Here is a 16,437-nt window from a genome sequence, read left to right as displayed (position 1 = left end):
ACAAGTACATATTTCAAATTTCGACAAGGGGGTAATTGAATAAAGTCAATCTGTATTACCTGGAAAGGGCCGCCGGCAGGTGGGATATGAGATGGTTCTGTAGGTATTGCCTTTCCGATGTTCTTTCTCAGACAGGTAAGGCATGACATTGCCCTTTTACTCGCATGAGATGAAAATCCTGGGGCACACCAATATGCTCTTACCAACTTGCACATCCCTTCCTTGCCCAGATGAGTCAGCCCGTGAGCTGCCTCAGCTAAACATGGAAGGTATGCTCTGGGGGCCACTGGTTTACAGTGTCCATCCGTCCAGAGTCCTGAGGACTCCTGACCATATCCTTTTGCCTTCCAGACTGCCTTTTCCTGTGTGGAACACAAATTTTGCATCTCACACAACTTCTGTGTGTTGATGGTATTAAATACCATCAGTTGTGTGGTGTCTGTCTGTCTGGGGGTAGCAGCTGCTAATTTAGCAGCTTCGTCTGCTCGGCTGTTACCAAGTGATACTGGGTCTTGGCTATATGTGTGTGCTTTACATTTGATAACAGCCACTCTGTCGGGTTCCTGTATCGCTGTTAGAAGCCTTTTTATGTGAGCTGCATGCGCTACCGGTGTGCCAGCTGCCGTCATGAAATTTCTGAGGCGCCATAGGGCTCCGAAATCATGGACTACCCCGAATGCGTATCTAGAATCGGTGTAGATATTGGCTGATTTGCCCTTAGCCAATTCACATGCTCTGGTTAGGGCGACCAGTTCAGCAACCTGGGCAGAGTGAGGTGGGCCTAGCGGTTCCGCTTCTATGGTGCCTTGGTCATCTACGACTGCGTATCCAGTACACAAGTCTCCCGAGTCTGACTGTCTATGACAACTACCGTCCGTGTAGAACGTAAGTTCTACATCTTCCAGTGGGTTGTCACTGATGTCAGGCCTTGCGGTAAAATTTTGGGTCAAATATTCCATACAATCATGTGTGTCTTCCTTTGTATTAAATTCTCCTTCCCCACCACTCTCATCCTCCACCCTTTGTGCCTGTCCAGGCACACCTGGGAGATATGTTGCAGGATTTAATGCACTGCATCTCCTTATGGTGATGTTTACGGGGGCCATTAGTGCCAATTCCCATCTTGTAAACCGCGCTGATGAGACGTGCCTGGTTTGGGCAGAATTTAACAAGGCTGACACTGCATGTGGTGTATGAATTGTGAGGTTGTGACCTAGCACGACGTCTTCGCTTTTCGTTACTAGCAATGCTATCGCAGCAATGCTTCGCAAGCATGTGGGGAGGGATCGCGCTACCGTATCTAGCTGAGCGCTGTAATATGCTACTGGCCTGCTGGCATCACCGTGCTTTTGGGTTAGTACGCCTGCCGCGCAACCAGCACTTTCTGTTCCGTATAGTTCAAAGGGTTTCCCATAGTCTGGCATACCTAATGCTGGTGCCTGCGTTAGGCACTGTTTAAGTCTCTCAAATGCTGTCTCAGACTCGTCTGTATGCGAAATCCGATCAGGTTTGTTTGAGGAGACCATCTCCTGCAAGGGTAACGCTAGAATGGAAAACCCTGGGATCCAGTTACGGCAATACCCACACATTCCTAAAAATGTTCTGATCTGTTGCTGGGTTTGTGGCAGAGTCATGTCTCTAATTGCTTGAATTCTATCAGCGGTCAGGTGTCTCAGTCCTTGTGTTAGACAGTGTCCCAAATATTTTACCTTAGTTTGGCATAATTGCAACTTGTCTTTGGAAACCTTGTGTCCTGTGTCTGAAAGATGAAACAGGAGCTGTTTCGTATCCTTCAGGGATGCTTCCAATGAATCAGAACACAGTAGTAGATCATCCACGTACTGTATTAATACTGATCCACTCACTGGTTGGAAAGACTGTAAACAATCATGCAAAGCCTGGGAAAATATACTTGGGCTATCTATGAATCCTTGTGGTAATCGAGTCCATGTGTATTGGACTCCTCTGTATGTAAATGCAAACAAATATTGACTGTCAGGGTGCAGAGGTACCGAAAAGAAAGCGGAGCAGAGGTCAATAACAGTGAAAAATTTCGCAGTGGGAGGGATTTGCATTAGGATGACAGCTGGATTTGGCACTACGGGGAACTGACTCTCAACTATTTTGTTAATCCCCCTTAGATCCTGCACTAGCCGGTAACCCCTCCCCCCACTCTTTTTCACAGGGAAGATGGGACTATTGGCAGTGCTGGACGTTCTTACCAGAATGCCCTGTTGTAGCAAGCGCTCTATTACGGGATACACTCCTAACTCCACCTCTGGCTTCAGAGGGTACTGTGGGATTTTTGGAGCTATCCTACCATCTTTTACTTGTACAACTACCGGAGCTACGTTTGCCATTAATCCAGTGTCCTGTCCATCTTTAGTCCAAAGTGACTCTGGTATCTGAGATGTCATTTCTTCTACTTGGGAGGGAGTCCTATTTGTCATAATGGTATGTGACATTAATTTTGACGGGGAGTCTAACATGTCTCGCACTTCCTGAGCGTGATTCTCAGGTATGTCCAAGAATACACCTTCAGGAGTACAATAAATGACGCACCCCATTTTACACAGTAAGTCTCTTCCCAGGAGATTAGTCGGTGCCGATGCAGCCAGCAAAAAGGAATGCTTGGTATGTAAAGGCCCTATTGTAATCTCGGCTGGTTTGCTAACAGGGTAGTGCTGGACTACTCCCGTTACCCCTATGGCTGGAATTGTCTTACCAGTGGTTCTCATGCCCACTGTCGAATTTATCACTGATTTGGCCGCCCCTGTGTCTACAAGAAAGTTTAATGATTTACCAGCTACATTGATTGCAATTTCTGGTTCACTTCCAAGGCTTGCAATCAATTTTACTGGCTGCTGATTACAGGTATGGCCACACCCCTATTGGGTATGGTGACCTCCCTGAATCCCGCTGGCAGCAACTACTTGTGATGGAGTTAATTGGGAGCTACCAGAGGCTTGCCAGTCTCTGTTCGGGGGATATCTTTTTGTTTCCCCTGCATGTGGCTCATAACTCCGTTTCTGCGGACCCTGATCCCAATGTCGTGTGTCGTGTCGTTGTCTAGGGGGTTGGTATGAGTTTCGTGAATTCTTCACTCTACAATCTCGTGCCATGTGTCCCTGTTTATGACAAGAATAACAAGTAACCACATTTGACTTACCCACAGGGTTTGGTGATATAAACAAAGGCTGCCTTGTGGTCAGGGCCTGTATACTTACTGCCATTAACTTATCACCTTGTTGTTCCCTGTGTCTGGTGATGTTCCTATCGTGATCAATAGCAGCCTCTCTCAAAGTAGCCACAGACAGACCTCGCCAACATGGTTGTGTGGTCTGTACCCTAGTCTTCAATGACTCTTTTAAACCATCCATCAGTACCGATACTGCTACTTCTCGATGGTTTATGTTTGTTTTAATGTCCTCTATGCCTGTGTATTTTGCCATTTCTGATAATGCTCTGTGAAAATACTCTGCAGCTGTTTCTGACTCCTTCTGTTTAATGGAGAATATTTTGTTCCATTTAACTACGGCTGGGAAATACTCCTTTAACTGTAAACTTATTCTTTTTACATTGTCTTTGTTGTACACTTCTGTAAGAGGTACATCCTGATCTAATCCACAGTCAGCTAAAAATTGAGCTGCGTCGACATTGGAGGGTAAACATGCTCTCAGCAATATCTGCCAGTCTTTATTGTTGGGCTCTACAGTGTTACCTAGGTCTCTGATGTATTTTTGGCTGGCTACTAAGTCTTTTCTAGGGTCAGGGAATTCCGACACTATGGTCCTTAATTCCATTCGGGAAAATGGGCTGTACATGGCAATGTTCCTAACAGGAGTGACTCCTGAAGTGTCTGTTTTCCCATTTGGAACTACTATTACCTTAACAGGATTAACTCTAACAACCTCATTCTGTGTATATTCTACAGGCTGTGGTGAAATAGTTTCAGCATAGTGTATGGTGCCGTACTTACCCGTTGATACGACCTCACCTATCCCTCCGCTAGGGGCCTTTGTTACTAATCTCGGGGGTGGAGCTGTGCCTACTGTGGTCTCTGCTATGGTGGCTGCTAGAGAGAGCGCTGAAATTGTTACCGATTCGTCCTCTTGATCACACTCCTGAGGAAAGTTCAAAACAGGGTACAACTTGCACGGGTTAATACTTGCATTGGTTAATTGGTTAACATTATCTTTAACATTTACACAGTTGCTAAGTGTTTGTTTGTTACACCTTAGTGCGTCATTCTCCGCAACCAATTTCTCTCCTGATATGTATGGTGGTGGTGGGGCCGTGGCTATCAGTTTTCTGATCGAGCCAGATCCCGCCGCCTGAGCCAATCCTCTCTGTATGTCACCCTCCTGTTGCCACAACTGTAAATAATCATAATGCTTGATTCGTCTCTTGGCTGATTTAATGAGACATATCCTTCTCCTTAAATTCGTTAACACTTCTGTGCTGAAGCTACCTACTCTTGGGAATTTCTCCCCGTCATGTATTGTCATTCTCTCCCATTCATCACATAAAGCTTCTGTGTGACTTCCGTATTTCTCACACATTACGTACCTTGCCGACCCGACTGGTCGGTTCACTGAATCAACCCGAACCGAGGTTGATCGCCCCCTACCTGAACAAGTGGCCCCCATAGTTCGAAGGTGTTGCTTTATTCAGCCAACCCTTACGCAAACCAAAATGTTCAAAATAGGCTGACGGTGGCGGTTTACCGAGTACCCCACTCACTCGCCCACGCCGACCAATACGACCTGATCACACCGATATGGTGCTGGCGTACTCGACCCAGGGCCCCTGCGACCTGAACCTCTATTTACTGGAACCTGCGAGGGTGACCTGAAGAACACTTACTCTTTCCAGTAACTATTGGTTGTTGGATAGTTCCTGAGTGAGCAGCGAACCTCCCTTAAAATAAAAAAATTACACAAATCACGTTAGAATGTACAAATAGCGTTTATGACCTTCGTACACAAATAGTACCGGTCAGGTTTACTAATGCACACAATTACGTGCGGTACAATCGTTCAGCACATAAGCAACTAATCTTATGTACGGAGCGACCAGTGGAATCGAAAATTACGGCTGCGAATTCCTTCAGCCAGAGCTTGTATGGCCTATATGGGTGTTGCACCAACCCTTTCTTGGTGTTGTGCCTGTGGACTGTATAGCGGACTTCCTTGTCTGCTGTACCTAAACCTGCTGGTCTGCTATGACCTCCTGGTCTGTTACAGTATGACCTCCTGGTCTGCTACACTCTAATGCTCAAATTGTATGTTTTAACCAGGGATGCCTCCCTAGCCACCATGTACGTCACTTACACGCATGTACCTCACGAGAACTCGACTTTTCTTGTGGTTCAACCTCAAAAATTGTAAAAACAAACACTCACTCACCACATATACACTTTTGTTTCTATTTCTGCGCAGAAATTTTCTTTAGACCAGATGTGTTACCAATTAGGAGAAGGATCTGTTAATTTAAATTTCGAATGTTAAAATAGATTTGCGCGATTTATCGCCTTGCGTTATTTACCGCGTTGCGCTATTTATCGCGTTGAAAAAAAATTAACACTTGTGATTTGAGTTACGTGGGCGTACCCGTACGCTCCGTTGCGTAATATACGCTGCGTGCGTCGGCCCTTGGGTTGCGTACGCAAGTCTCAGTCCTTTGTTAGAGACACGTGTACGCAAAGCAAAGATCCACCGTAACACAATTTATACGTTTATCAATGTAGATGATCCTTTATCATCTACCGCGCACCACACTGACTTCGCCTTGTCTCTCAGGCACAGCTGTGTGTTTGTCTATACTTTAACTATATTACCTTTACTCTTAAACTATGAAATAGCGGCAAATCTCTCTTAGCACGTTTATCAACTATAAAACTGGCAAACAGGAGAGTGATATACGAAAATACACAAATGAAAAAAAGAAATGCAGATATATATGTGTGCGTGCGTGTGTACGCAAGACAGAAAAATACAGTTTTAAAAGAGACTAGCGTGTTGTTCTTACCTCCGGTTCCCGGATTCCTTCAGCACCCTTTACTAAGAGAAGCAGACTCTTATCCAAACAGCACTACGAGGAATATGATCTCCCGCCCTTTGCTGCTGGATAATGTCTGCTGAAATTACCTAGTGCAGATATGTGAAGGACAGGACGAGCCCGCAATTGATAAAGTGAAATATTTATCTTATATAACACCCTTTATGAGGTCTAAGAACACTGTACGCTATCTACGTATGAAGTACCATAAGGGTACGCTCGTTGCGTAACAATCGCTTAGCCGTAGTCGAGACGCTCAAGCGTCACGTTCGCTCACGGCCAAGAGATCACAGGCAGGCACGCTATTGGCTGCTGACTAACGTAATGATTCGCTATAGCGTAGCGGACGCTCGGGACCACGAGGAGATCACCAGCGGCGCTGACGCTCACAATGTTAAACCTTTGTATCTAAACTATAAACAGTGTATTGTGCAGTAAAACCTTAGTGTAATGATAGAGTGTAAATGCAACACAGTGTAACCTTATTACCTTTAAAGCTGTTCTAGCGTCACCGACGCTCTGTGAATACTTAACACTATAAGAAATACACAGATACCGTGCTCAGGGTCCAACGCCTAATATATATATTATGAATGATATACTTGCAAAAGAATTAATACAAATACAAATCATACACTACAATATAACATAGACTACCTAACCAGATAACTACACAGGAAATACAATACAATTACTATTTAAGGGAAAATAAGAGAGAAAGAGGAGAAGAGAGAGAGAGAGAGAGAAATTGGCCCACAATAACGAGAAGATCAATATAGTTGCGGAGAAACACTTACGCACAAGGGGAAACGATCGCATGCGCCTCGATATCCAGCTCCCGATTATCAGCAATGAGAACCGTTGAAGAGAGTGAACTGGATATGGTCGGCCTGCCTATTTATGCCCCACACACACAATACAATTCAATGGTCCCTACAATCTCATTGTTCATTGGACACAGGAATTCGGCTTCGCATTATAACAAAAGGTCATAGGTTGATTCATACAGGTGGGCTGTGACTGCTTCCAACTGTTCAGGTGGGTGGGATACTGGGTTTCCCGCCGCATGACTAAATAAGAACAAATAATAGTAAATGGACATAAACTTCTTATGTCCATAACTATTCGCACGAGCGATTAATCGGCTCCAAACCAACACCGGAATATTGCTATTTAAATACTCTTCCGATGGGTACCAAACACCACTGTATGACCCCTGTTAGACCCTTCGTACAATACAAAGAAGGATCTCTCTGTTCAGGAACATGCTATGTTAACTAAACTTTCAGAATCTATCAAAGGGAACATGATCTACAAAATACATTATATAGTGAAAATATGTAATGATCGAGTCGCACGCTACGATCACATAAACTCTACCGTAAATACGCATACCGTGCGCCTGCGGGTGCCCGCGACTGTGAGTATGCGCACGTACGGGAGAGCGTACGCATGCGCAGCACGGACCTGTGTGAGGTGCAAATATGGTAGTGTGCATAGAGATATTTTTCTGACTTTGACACCGACAAAAAAAATTCGGTTAGGTTTTGCCAAAAGGCGGTCGAACCCAAAACACGGCCGCGGAACCGAACCCAAAACCAAAACACAAAACCCGAAAAATTTCCGGTGCACATCACTAACACAAACCTTGTTTAATACACAAAGTTATTAAAAATATTGTATTAAATGACCTTCAGGCTGTGTGTATAAGGTGTATATGAAACATAAATGAATTGTGTGAATGTAGACACACTTTGTTTAATGCACAAAGTTATAAAAAATATTGGCTAAAATTACCTTCAGGCTGTGTGTATAAGGTGTATATGAAACATAAATGCATTCTGTGCTTAGACTTGGGTCCCATCACCATGATATCTCATTATGGTATGCAATTATTCCAAAATACGGAAAAATCCCATATCCAAAATACCTCTGGTCCCAAGCATTTTGGATAAGGGAGACTCAACCTGTAATAATAATAATAACAATAATAATAATAATAATAATGCATTGAAGCCGGACAATGTAAATTAATACTGATCACCCATAATAAGTTTGTTTTTTCTTTTGTGTTTTGTCTCCCCGTTTTCTCTGTTCGATGTAGTGTGAGAGGCTCCGACTGAGATCTGTGAGGCAAACGGGACGGGTGCCCCAAAGTGTGTCCTGGCAGCGGGGGCTCACTGACTAGGAAGCATCTGCTACTGATGCCTGGTGATATAGATTTATTAAATAACCCTATCCCACAAGCTCGCTGCCTAGGTTTCATCCTTGACTCTGATCTGTCCTTTGTTCCCCACATTTAATCTGTCTCAAAATCATGTTACATGCATCTAAAAAACATATCCAAAATACGACCATACCTTACACTGCTAAAACTCTAATCCACGCTCTCATTATCTCCCGCACTGATTATTGCAATAGTCTCCTAACTGGTCTTCCCAAAACGAGACTCTCCCCACTACAATCCATTCTGAATGCAGCTGCGAGGCTAATCTTCCTCGCTAGACGTTCATCGTCTGCAGATCCACTCTCAGTCCCTCCATTGGTTACCTGTATTCTAGCATATTCAATATACAGTAAAATACTTTTACTCACACACAAGGCCATTAACCAAACTACACCAACGTACATCACGTCGCTCATCTCAAAATATCTCCCAACCTGACCTGTCCGCTCTTCACAAGACCTGCGTCCCTCATCCACACTCATTACTCGCTCCCACTCACGATTGCAGGACTTTTTTCAGGCTGCACCCACTCTGTGGAATGCCCTACCACACACAATTAGACTCTCCTCTAGTCTACAAACCTTCAAGCGTTCCTTGAAAACTCACCTCTTCAGGGAAGCGTATCAAATTCCAGAACCGCCCACATAACTTTCATAAACCTTCCTATCAAATTGCATCCACTCTGCACAGTCCACACATATCCACACATATCCTCACACGTCTTCTCATTCGTCACTTTCCCCTCCTCCTGACCATGGTTCATCATTGCTGTATGACCTTATCCAGTGGCGTAACTACTGCCCCCGCAGTCCTCGCGGTGGCTTGGGGGCGAGGGGCTGCGGGGGCGCCACTGATTTAGAACAGATTGACATGCGGACGAGCGTCCGCATGTCAATCTGCGATCTCCTCTCCGGCTCTCCCTCCCTGCGGTGCCTGCTCCCCCGGCCCCCCCCTATGTGTTGGAGGGACACGAGCGCATCGCGCGTCTCTCCTGTGTCCCTCCTGGCTCTCCCCCGGCCGGTCTAAGGAAGCAAGTGCCGTTCGTGAGCTCTGATTGGCTCACGAACGGCACTTCCTTTATTAGACCAGCCGGGGGAGAGCTAGGAGGGACACAGGAGAGACGCGCGATGCGCTCGTGTCCCTCCAACACATAGGGGGGGGCCGGGGGAGCAGGCACTGGGGCATATACCCGGCACTGGGGACATATACCTGGCACTGGGGGGGCAGATCTGGCACTGGGGACATATACCCGGCACTGAGGGCATGTACCTGGCACTGGGGGCATATACCTGGCACTGGGGGGGCATATACCCGGTACTGGGGGCATGTACCTGGCACTGGGGGCATATACCTGGCACTGGGGGGGGGCATATACCCGGCACTGGAGGCATATACCTGGCACTGGGGGGGAAGCAGGCACTGGGGGGGAATATCTGGCACTGGGGGCATGTACCTGACACTGGGGGCATATACCCGGTACTGGGGGGGCATATACCCGGTACTGGGGGGGCATATACCCGGCACTGGGGGGGGGCATATACCCGGCACTGGGGGCATATACCTGGCACTGGGGGGGAGCAGGCACTGGGGGGGAATATCTGGCAATGGGGGCATATACCTGGCACTGGGGGCATATAACTGGCACTGGGGGGGCATGTACCTGGCACTGGGGGCATATACCTGGCACTGGGGGGGAATATCTGGCACTGTGGGAGAATATCTGGCACTGGGGGCATATACCTGGCACTGGGGGAATATACCTGGCACTGGGGGGGCATATACCCGGCACTGGGGGCATATACCTGGCACTGGGGGGGGAAGCAGGCACTGTGGGGGAATATCTGGCACTGGGTGCATATACCTGGCACTGTGGGGGAATATCTGGCACTGGGTGCATATACCTGGCACTGTGGGGGAATATCTGGCACTGGGAGCACGGCCCTAGCAACAAGCACTACCCCCTAGCAACGAGCATGACACCCAGTGCATGAAACCCCTGGCAACGAGCATGACATCCTGGCACCGTGCATGGAACCAAGAGCATGAAACCCCTGGCAACGAGCAGGTAATTTAAAAGTAATTGGAAGCCTTACTGTAGAACTTAATGTGTAATGGGCATTACGGTGTGTGGCATAATGTATCACGGACATTGCAGTGTGTGTCATAATGTATCTGGTATTACGGTGTGTTGTAGACTATGTCACGGGCATTGTGGTATGTGGTATAATGTCTCAGGATCATTGTGGTGTGTGTCATACTGTGTCACAGACATTGTATGTGCTATAATGTATCAGGGGCATTGCAGTGTGTAGCATAATGTATAACGGGCTTTGCGATTCCTGTCATAATGTGTCACAGGCATTACGGTGTGTGGCATAATGTGTCGGGGGCATTACGGTGTGTGGCATAATGTGTCGGGGGCATTACGGTGTGTGGCATAATGTGTAGGGGGCATTACGGTGTGTGCATATTGTGTCATGTGCATTATTGTCAGTGATCGCAAAAACGCGCTATGGCGCGTATTTTACCCAGAAACAGCCGCCCGGGACTCACATTTAGAAGATGAGCGGGTCCCACAGGACGCGCTCATCTGAATATGTGTTTGCATGTGTTAAGCCTGTCAGCAGAATGCAGGAGGTGACTGGCTGTTTCCTCGGCCAATCACCTCCTGTAGTCTCCATCCAATCACAGCCTGCAGCATCTCCCGCTTTGAATCCTGCTCCCCGCCAGCACATGAATCTGTGCTGCAGGGCTGACAGACTGGCCCCGCTCATCCGGCTCCACTGCCGCCCTGCCGCCAGCACCCTCCTCTGCGACTGGGAGTACAGCTCCGGATCTGCCCGCCGCCACCCCCCTACCCGGGACCCGCTCAAGGCCCCTCCGAGACCCGACAACTACCTTCCAGCAGGAGCCGGCCGGGCTGCGCAGCTCCCGCTGTAGGTAAGCAGTAGACAGTGCTGCATCGCCCCACTTCACCTGGAGTAGCTGGTGCAGATGCGGGATGTCCGGGGGCTGCAAGCTCCGTGTGTGCAATGTGAGGCCGCTCAGAGTGTCAGGGCCTCACTGACACCATTTTTCTGACAGCACATTGCAGTGAGTGCACTGGCACAAGTAGCCAGCCGGCGCCGCAGCATGAAGGAGCTATCTGTGAAATCGCAAGCAGAGGCTGGCAAGAAGGAGCTCCTCCGATCGCTTCCCCTGACGGGCTGGCCACTGCTAAATATACCAGTAATCAGTACAACTGTGCAGTGACACTGACTTTCCCATTGCACCTGGGGCTCCACTACTTTGACACAGTTGGAACTGATTATCGGTATATTTCGCAGTGGCCAGCCCGTCAGGGGAAGCGATTGGACGAGCTCCTTCTTGCCAGAGAACAGCCTCTGCTTGCGATTTCACATAGAGCTCCTCCAGGCTGCGGCTACTACAGGCGCAGGCTGGCTACTTGTGCCAGTGCACTCACTGCACTGTGCTGTCAGAAAAAATGGTGAGTGTCAGTGAGTTGCTGCTGGGGGCGGTACCACTTGTGTCAAACGGCCCCTTCGTGCAACTGGAGGTGATAAGTGAGTGGTTACTGCAATGTGCCTCAGTGCTCTACCAGGCGCATTGTGTATAATAACGTGCTCTACCAGGCGCATTGTGTATAATAACGTGTTCTACCTGGCGCAATGTGTATGATAACGTGCTCTACCTGGCGCAATGTGTATGATAACGTGTTCTACCTGGCGCAATGTGTATGATAACGTGTTCTACCTTGCGCAATGTGTATGATAACGTGCTCTACCTGGTGCAATGTGTATAATAACGTGCTCTACCAGGCGCAATGTGTATGATAACGTGCTCTACCTGGCGCAATGTGTATGATAACGTGTTCTACCTGGCGCAATGTGTATGATAACGTGTTCTACCTGGCGCAATGTGTATGATAACGTGTTCTACCTGGCGCAATGTGTATGATAACGTGCTCTACCTAGTGCAATGTGTATAATAACGTGCTCTACCAGGCGCATTGTGTATAATAACGTGTTCTACCTAGTGCAATGTATATTATAACGTGCTCTACCTGGCGCAATGTGTATGATAACGTGTTCTACCTGGCGCAATGTGTATGATAACGTGTTCTACCAGGCGCATTGTGTATAATAACGTGTTCTACCTGGCGCAATGTGGCTGATAACGTGCTCTACCAGGCGCATTGTGTATAATAACGTGCTCTACCAGGCGCATTGTGTATAATAACGTGTTCTACCTGACGCAATGTGTATGATAACTTGCTCTACCTAGCGGCAATGTGTATGATAACTTGCTCTACCTAGCGGCAATGTGTATGATAACATGCTCTACCTGGCGCAATGTGTATGATAACGTGCTCTACCTGGCGCAGTGTGTATAACGTGTTCTACCTGGCGCACTGTGTATGATAACGTGCTCTACCTAGCGGCAATGTGTATGATAACGTGCTCTACCTGGTGCAAAGTGTATGACGTGCTGTACCTGGTGCAAAGTGTATGACGTGCTGTACCTGGAGCAAAGTGTATGACGTGATCTACCTGGATCAGTGTGCATAGGAGGTTCTACCTGGTGCAATGTGTATAAGCGCCACTACTGTGTGGTGTAATGTGAATTGACACTATTCTGTGGTCACGGCCCTTCCCTATGAAGCCACGCCCCTAAAATTTTGCGGCGCGCCTACGGCGCGCACTACCTGTTCTTTATGGTCTCAGTGGTCTAACACCAATTCACTTTCTGCCTAAGGGCACCAAAATGTCTAGTTACAGCTCTGGTGCAGGGTGTCCTGCATGCTACAGAGCCCAGCAGCATTGTCACCCCATCCCCCCCATCTTGCAACACTTTTGTAGTGTCCAAACAAGATTAAAATTAATAAGAACCTTCATTCCGATGGGACCCAGAAAACGACCGGTAGGACCCCAATTTTTAAAAGTGAAGGGTCCCTGGGACCCACTTTTTTTTGGGCTCAGCGCGATCACTGATTGTGTGTGGAATAATGTCTAAGGACCATTGCAGTATGTGGCATAATGTATACTGGGCATTACTATAAGGAGGAAAAATGACAAATAATGTAAGGGGCATGAATCAGGATTATTTTTCTTCCCTGTGGTGGCCAACGTCTGGGCGTGCAGGTTGCAAAACTGGGGTATAAGGTAGTCTTTTCCTGCAATGCCACGCCATCCACGCCCATTTCGACATAGCCACACCCCCTTTTTGCCAGCGCGCGCCTGCGGCGCGCGCATTTTTCGACCTTTGCTAGTGCCAATTACGGGGTGTATGGGGGGGGGGGGCGCCGAAGGATTTTTTGGCTTGGGGGAGAAAAATTTCTAGTTACGCCACTGACCATATCATACAGCCCACCAAGAACCTTTTCAATCTGGTGGACAACTATGCAATAGATAGCACCTACATAGCTCCCAACATCTCAGCGCTGCGAAGCAGGACTCATGGCGCGCATAGTGCGCCCGCTTCCAAAAAGGGGTGTGGCCTAAATAAAAGGAGTGTGGCCTCACGGCAGTGCCGCGATCGCGAGTCACGTCCCCTTTTACCGTCACTAAAGGGGGCAGGACCAGCGCCCTGTGAGCTGCTGGCAGCGAGTTCAGGAGCCTCCCAACTGCCCCCCCCCATCACGGGACACTGCGGCCCGTGGGTGGGACAGTGGGGCAGTCCCAAAAAAAGGGACTGTCCTGCAAAAATCGGGACAGTTGGGAGGTATGCACCTATCCTATTTCCCTATAGATTGTAAGCTTGCGAGCAAGGCCTTCCTACTCAGTTTTGTTATCATTATTTCCAATTGTAAAGTGCAACGGAATTTGCTGCTTTATATGAGAAACTGTTAATAAATAAATTTATTGCTAGTTACCAGCTTGTCAAAATGACAGAACAACATAACAGTAATATCGGCGCCAGCAGGTGTGCGCACCCAAACGGAGAAACACTGGCTCCGCAGGGCTCCATCTAGTGTCCGCCAGCATACAAAACACTTGAATTCCTCCAATAGAGGTGAGGAGCAGCATTAGCCTTTTATTATATAAGATGCGTGCTGGATATAGAAGTGTTCTATATTGTTTAGCATTAAAGTTAAGTATTATCTGATATATTTCTGTTGTCAAATCACTTGTTACTTTTCTCCTTTGCAGGAACTTAAGAAGTTGTCTGAAAAGAATCCAAACGTCATAGTGATTCAGCTAGGTGAGCTTGTTCCGTGCAGGTTAAGTTGTGTTCTGAATCGCTCCCCGTGTGTGTCAAAACCCCTATATATCCTCCAGACACTATATACAATCAATGTGCTTGGGTAGATTTGTCAATGCAAAAGTTCATATTACAACAAGACAAATTGACGCAGCTCAAATCAATTCCAATGAGTGATTTGTAGACCCCCAACCAGTGGTGGGATTCAAATTAATTAACAACAGGTTCTATGTCCTAATGACCATTTTAAGTATACCGAAAGGTAGTTTAATAATTCATACATTTAATACTCAAATAACACCCATTATGCGTTATGCCACACACTGTAACGCCAATTACATATTATGATACACACAGTTATGGCCCTAACACCATTTTATGCCCACACATAATAATGTCACTTACATTGCTAGGGGTCTCCTGTGCGTTGCCAGGGGTTTCATACGTGTTGCTAGGGGGTCTCCTGTGCGTTGCCAGGTGTTTCATACGTGTTGCTAGGGGGTCTCCTGTGCGTTGCCAGGGGTTTCATGCATGTTGCTAGGGGTCTCCTGTGCGTTGCCAGGGGTTTCATACGTGTTGCTAGGGGGTCTCCTGTGCGTTGCCAGGGGTTTCATACGTGTTGCTAGGGGGTCTCATGTGCGTTGCCAGGGGTTTCCTGTGTATTGCCAGGTATCTCCTGGCCGCTGCATCAGTAAAGTAGGGAGGGTGGGTGCGGGCATCAGTGGTTACTGCTAGCCCCCGCAATAGATTGAGACACGCTGGGGGCTGTGGAAGCGCTTCTGTACCATAGTAGTGTAAAAAAAAAACCTCTTAAAATGCCCGCCGCCGAGGAGACAGGCGCTAGAGGTCAAATGTGACCTCTAGCGTCTGTCTCCTTCTTGCCGGCGGCCATTTTTGGTTGTTTAATTTTTCATTGCTATGGTACAGAAGCGCTTCTGCAGCCCCCAGCGCGTCTCAATCTACTGCGGGGGCTGCGGGGGCAGCGGCGGCAAGCTCTACTGGGGTAACGGAATCGGCGCCTATGCTGGCGGCGCTCATTAGCAAACGGTTCTCAGAACCATACCTAACATTAGGTATCGGTTCTGAAGAACCGGTGCGAACCGGCTGAATCCCACCACTGCCCCCAACTGCCTTATGTGGTTTAGAGCTGTAGACGCTGATACTGACGGTGCACTTACGCATTTGTTGCAGCACAAATTACACAAGTGCTCAGATACCGACGTCACGCCAAAGAATGCACTGTATGCCAAATGAATGCGTCTCTCTTCTACTTGAATGGGCGGATCACTGCTGGGAATGAGCGTTTAGCCCACTGGGTATTTATAATGTATGCAATGCACATGGGCCCCCGGGGTCCGGGGAGTTAATGCTGATTAACATACAGGACAGAAAAGCTATACCTTTTACACTAAAACCCTAGCCACTGCGGCTGCTGGATGTAATCCTTAACCTACGTACTTTTTACCCAGTTAGCATACACAGGCCCGTACCGTATACGCACTTTGCGTACACACGCCGCAACGGACGTACAAAGTACACACTTTGCGTACACACACACCGAAACGCTGTAAGCACAATGCAGCTACACTTGTGGCTGAACTAAACCTTAAACCTTAGCAGGAAAGGGACACAACACCAATTGTATTTAAATATGTTGGGATCCCACCCACCAACAGTTATTTACTTGCAGGGGGTTACAATAGTAAGTAATACAATTCACAATAAGAGATACAGGCTACAATCAATGATACATACGTTTGTTCGCAAGTGCCACCCGGTCCCGGTCCTCGGTCAATCAAGATGGATGACTTTCAGAGAATGTGTGGCCGGCCAGGCAGCTTGGCTTTTTATACATTTGTCCATTTCATGATACAATAGAAACTGTAATTTCTTCACCCATAGGTCACAGGGCCATTTACAGTACAGGAGGGGTCATAGGTCGGTTTTAA

The 16,437-nt window shown here is 47.5% G+C and overlaps 1 protein-coding gene across 2 annotated transcripts in view; it reads left to right on the top strand.

Moving 5' to 3' along the window:
• The window catches only part of LOC134969663 (C-signal-like), a 105,891-nt gene that overhangs the window by 42,872 nt on the left and 46,582 nt on the right, over nt 1-16,437 (top strand). Inside the window, exons 1-2 of one of the 2 annotated variants that reach the window (XM_063945753.1) lie at nt 10,281-10,352; nt 14,437-14,488. The exons of the other annotated variant lie outside the window; for it this stretch is intronic. Of the exons in view, the coding sequence (XP_063801823.1) occupies nt 10,296-10,352; nt 14,437-14,488 (109 nt within the window). The 5' untranslated portion in view covers nt 10,281-10,295. Of the gene's footprint in view, nt 1-10,280; nt 10,353-14,436; nt 14,489-16,437 lie in introns of those variants that run through there. 2 annotated transcript variants of the gene reach the window in all.

This window comes from Pseudophryne corroboree, chromosome 11, assembly GCF_028390025.1.
Source record: "Pseudophryne corroboree isolate aPseCor3 chromosome 11, aPseCor3.hap2, whole genome shotgun sequence".
Lineage (NCBI taxonomy): Eukaryota > Metazoa > Chordata > Amphibia > Anura > Myobatrachidae > Pseudophryne > Pseudophryne corroboree.
The sequence above is the reverse complement of the archived record's forward strand: the minus strand, read 5'-3'. Positions and strand labels throughout refer to the sequence as shown.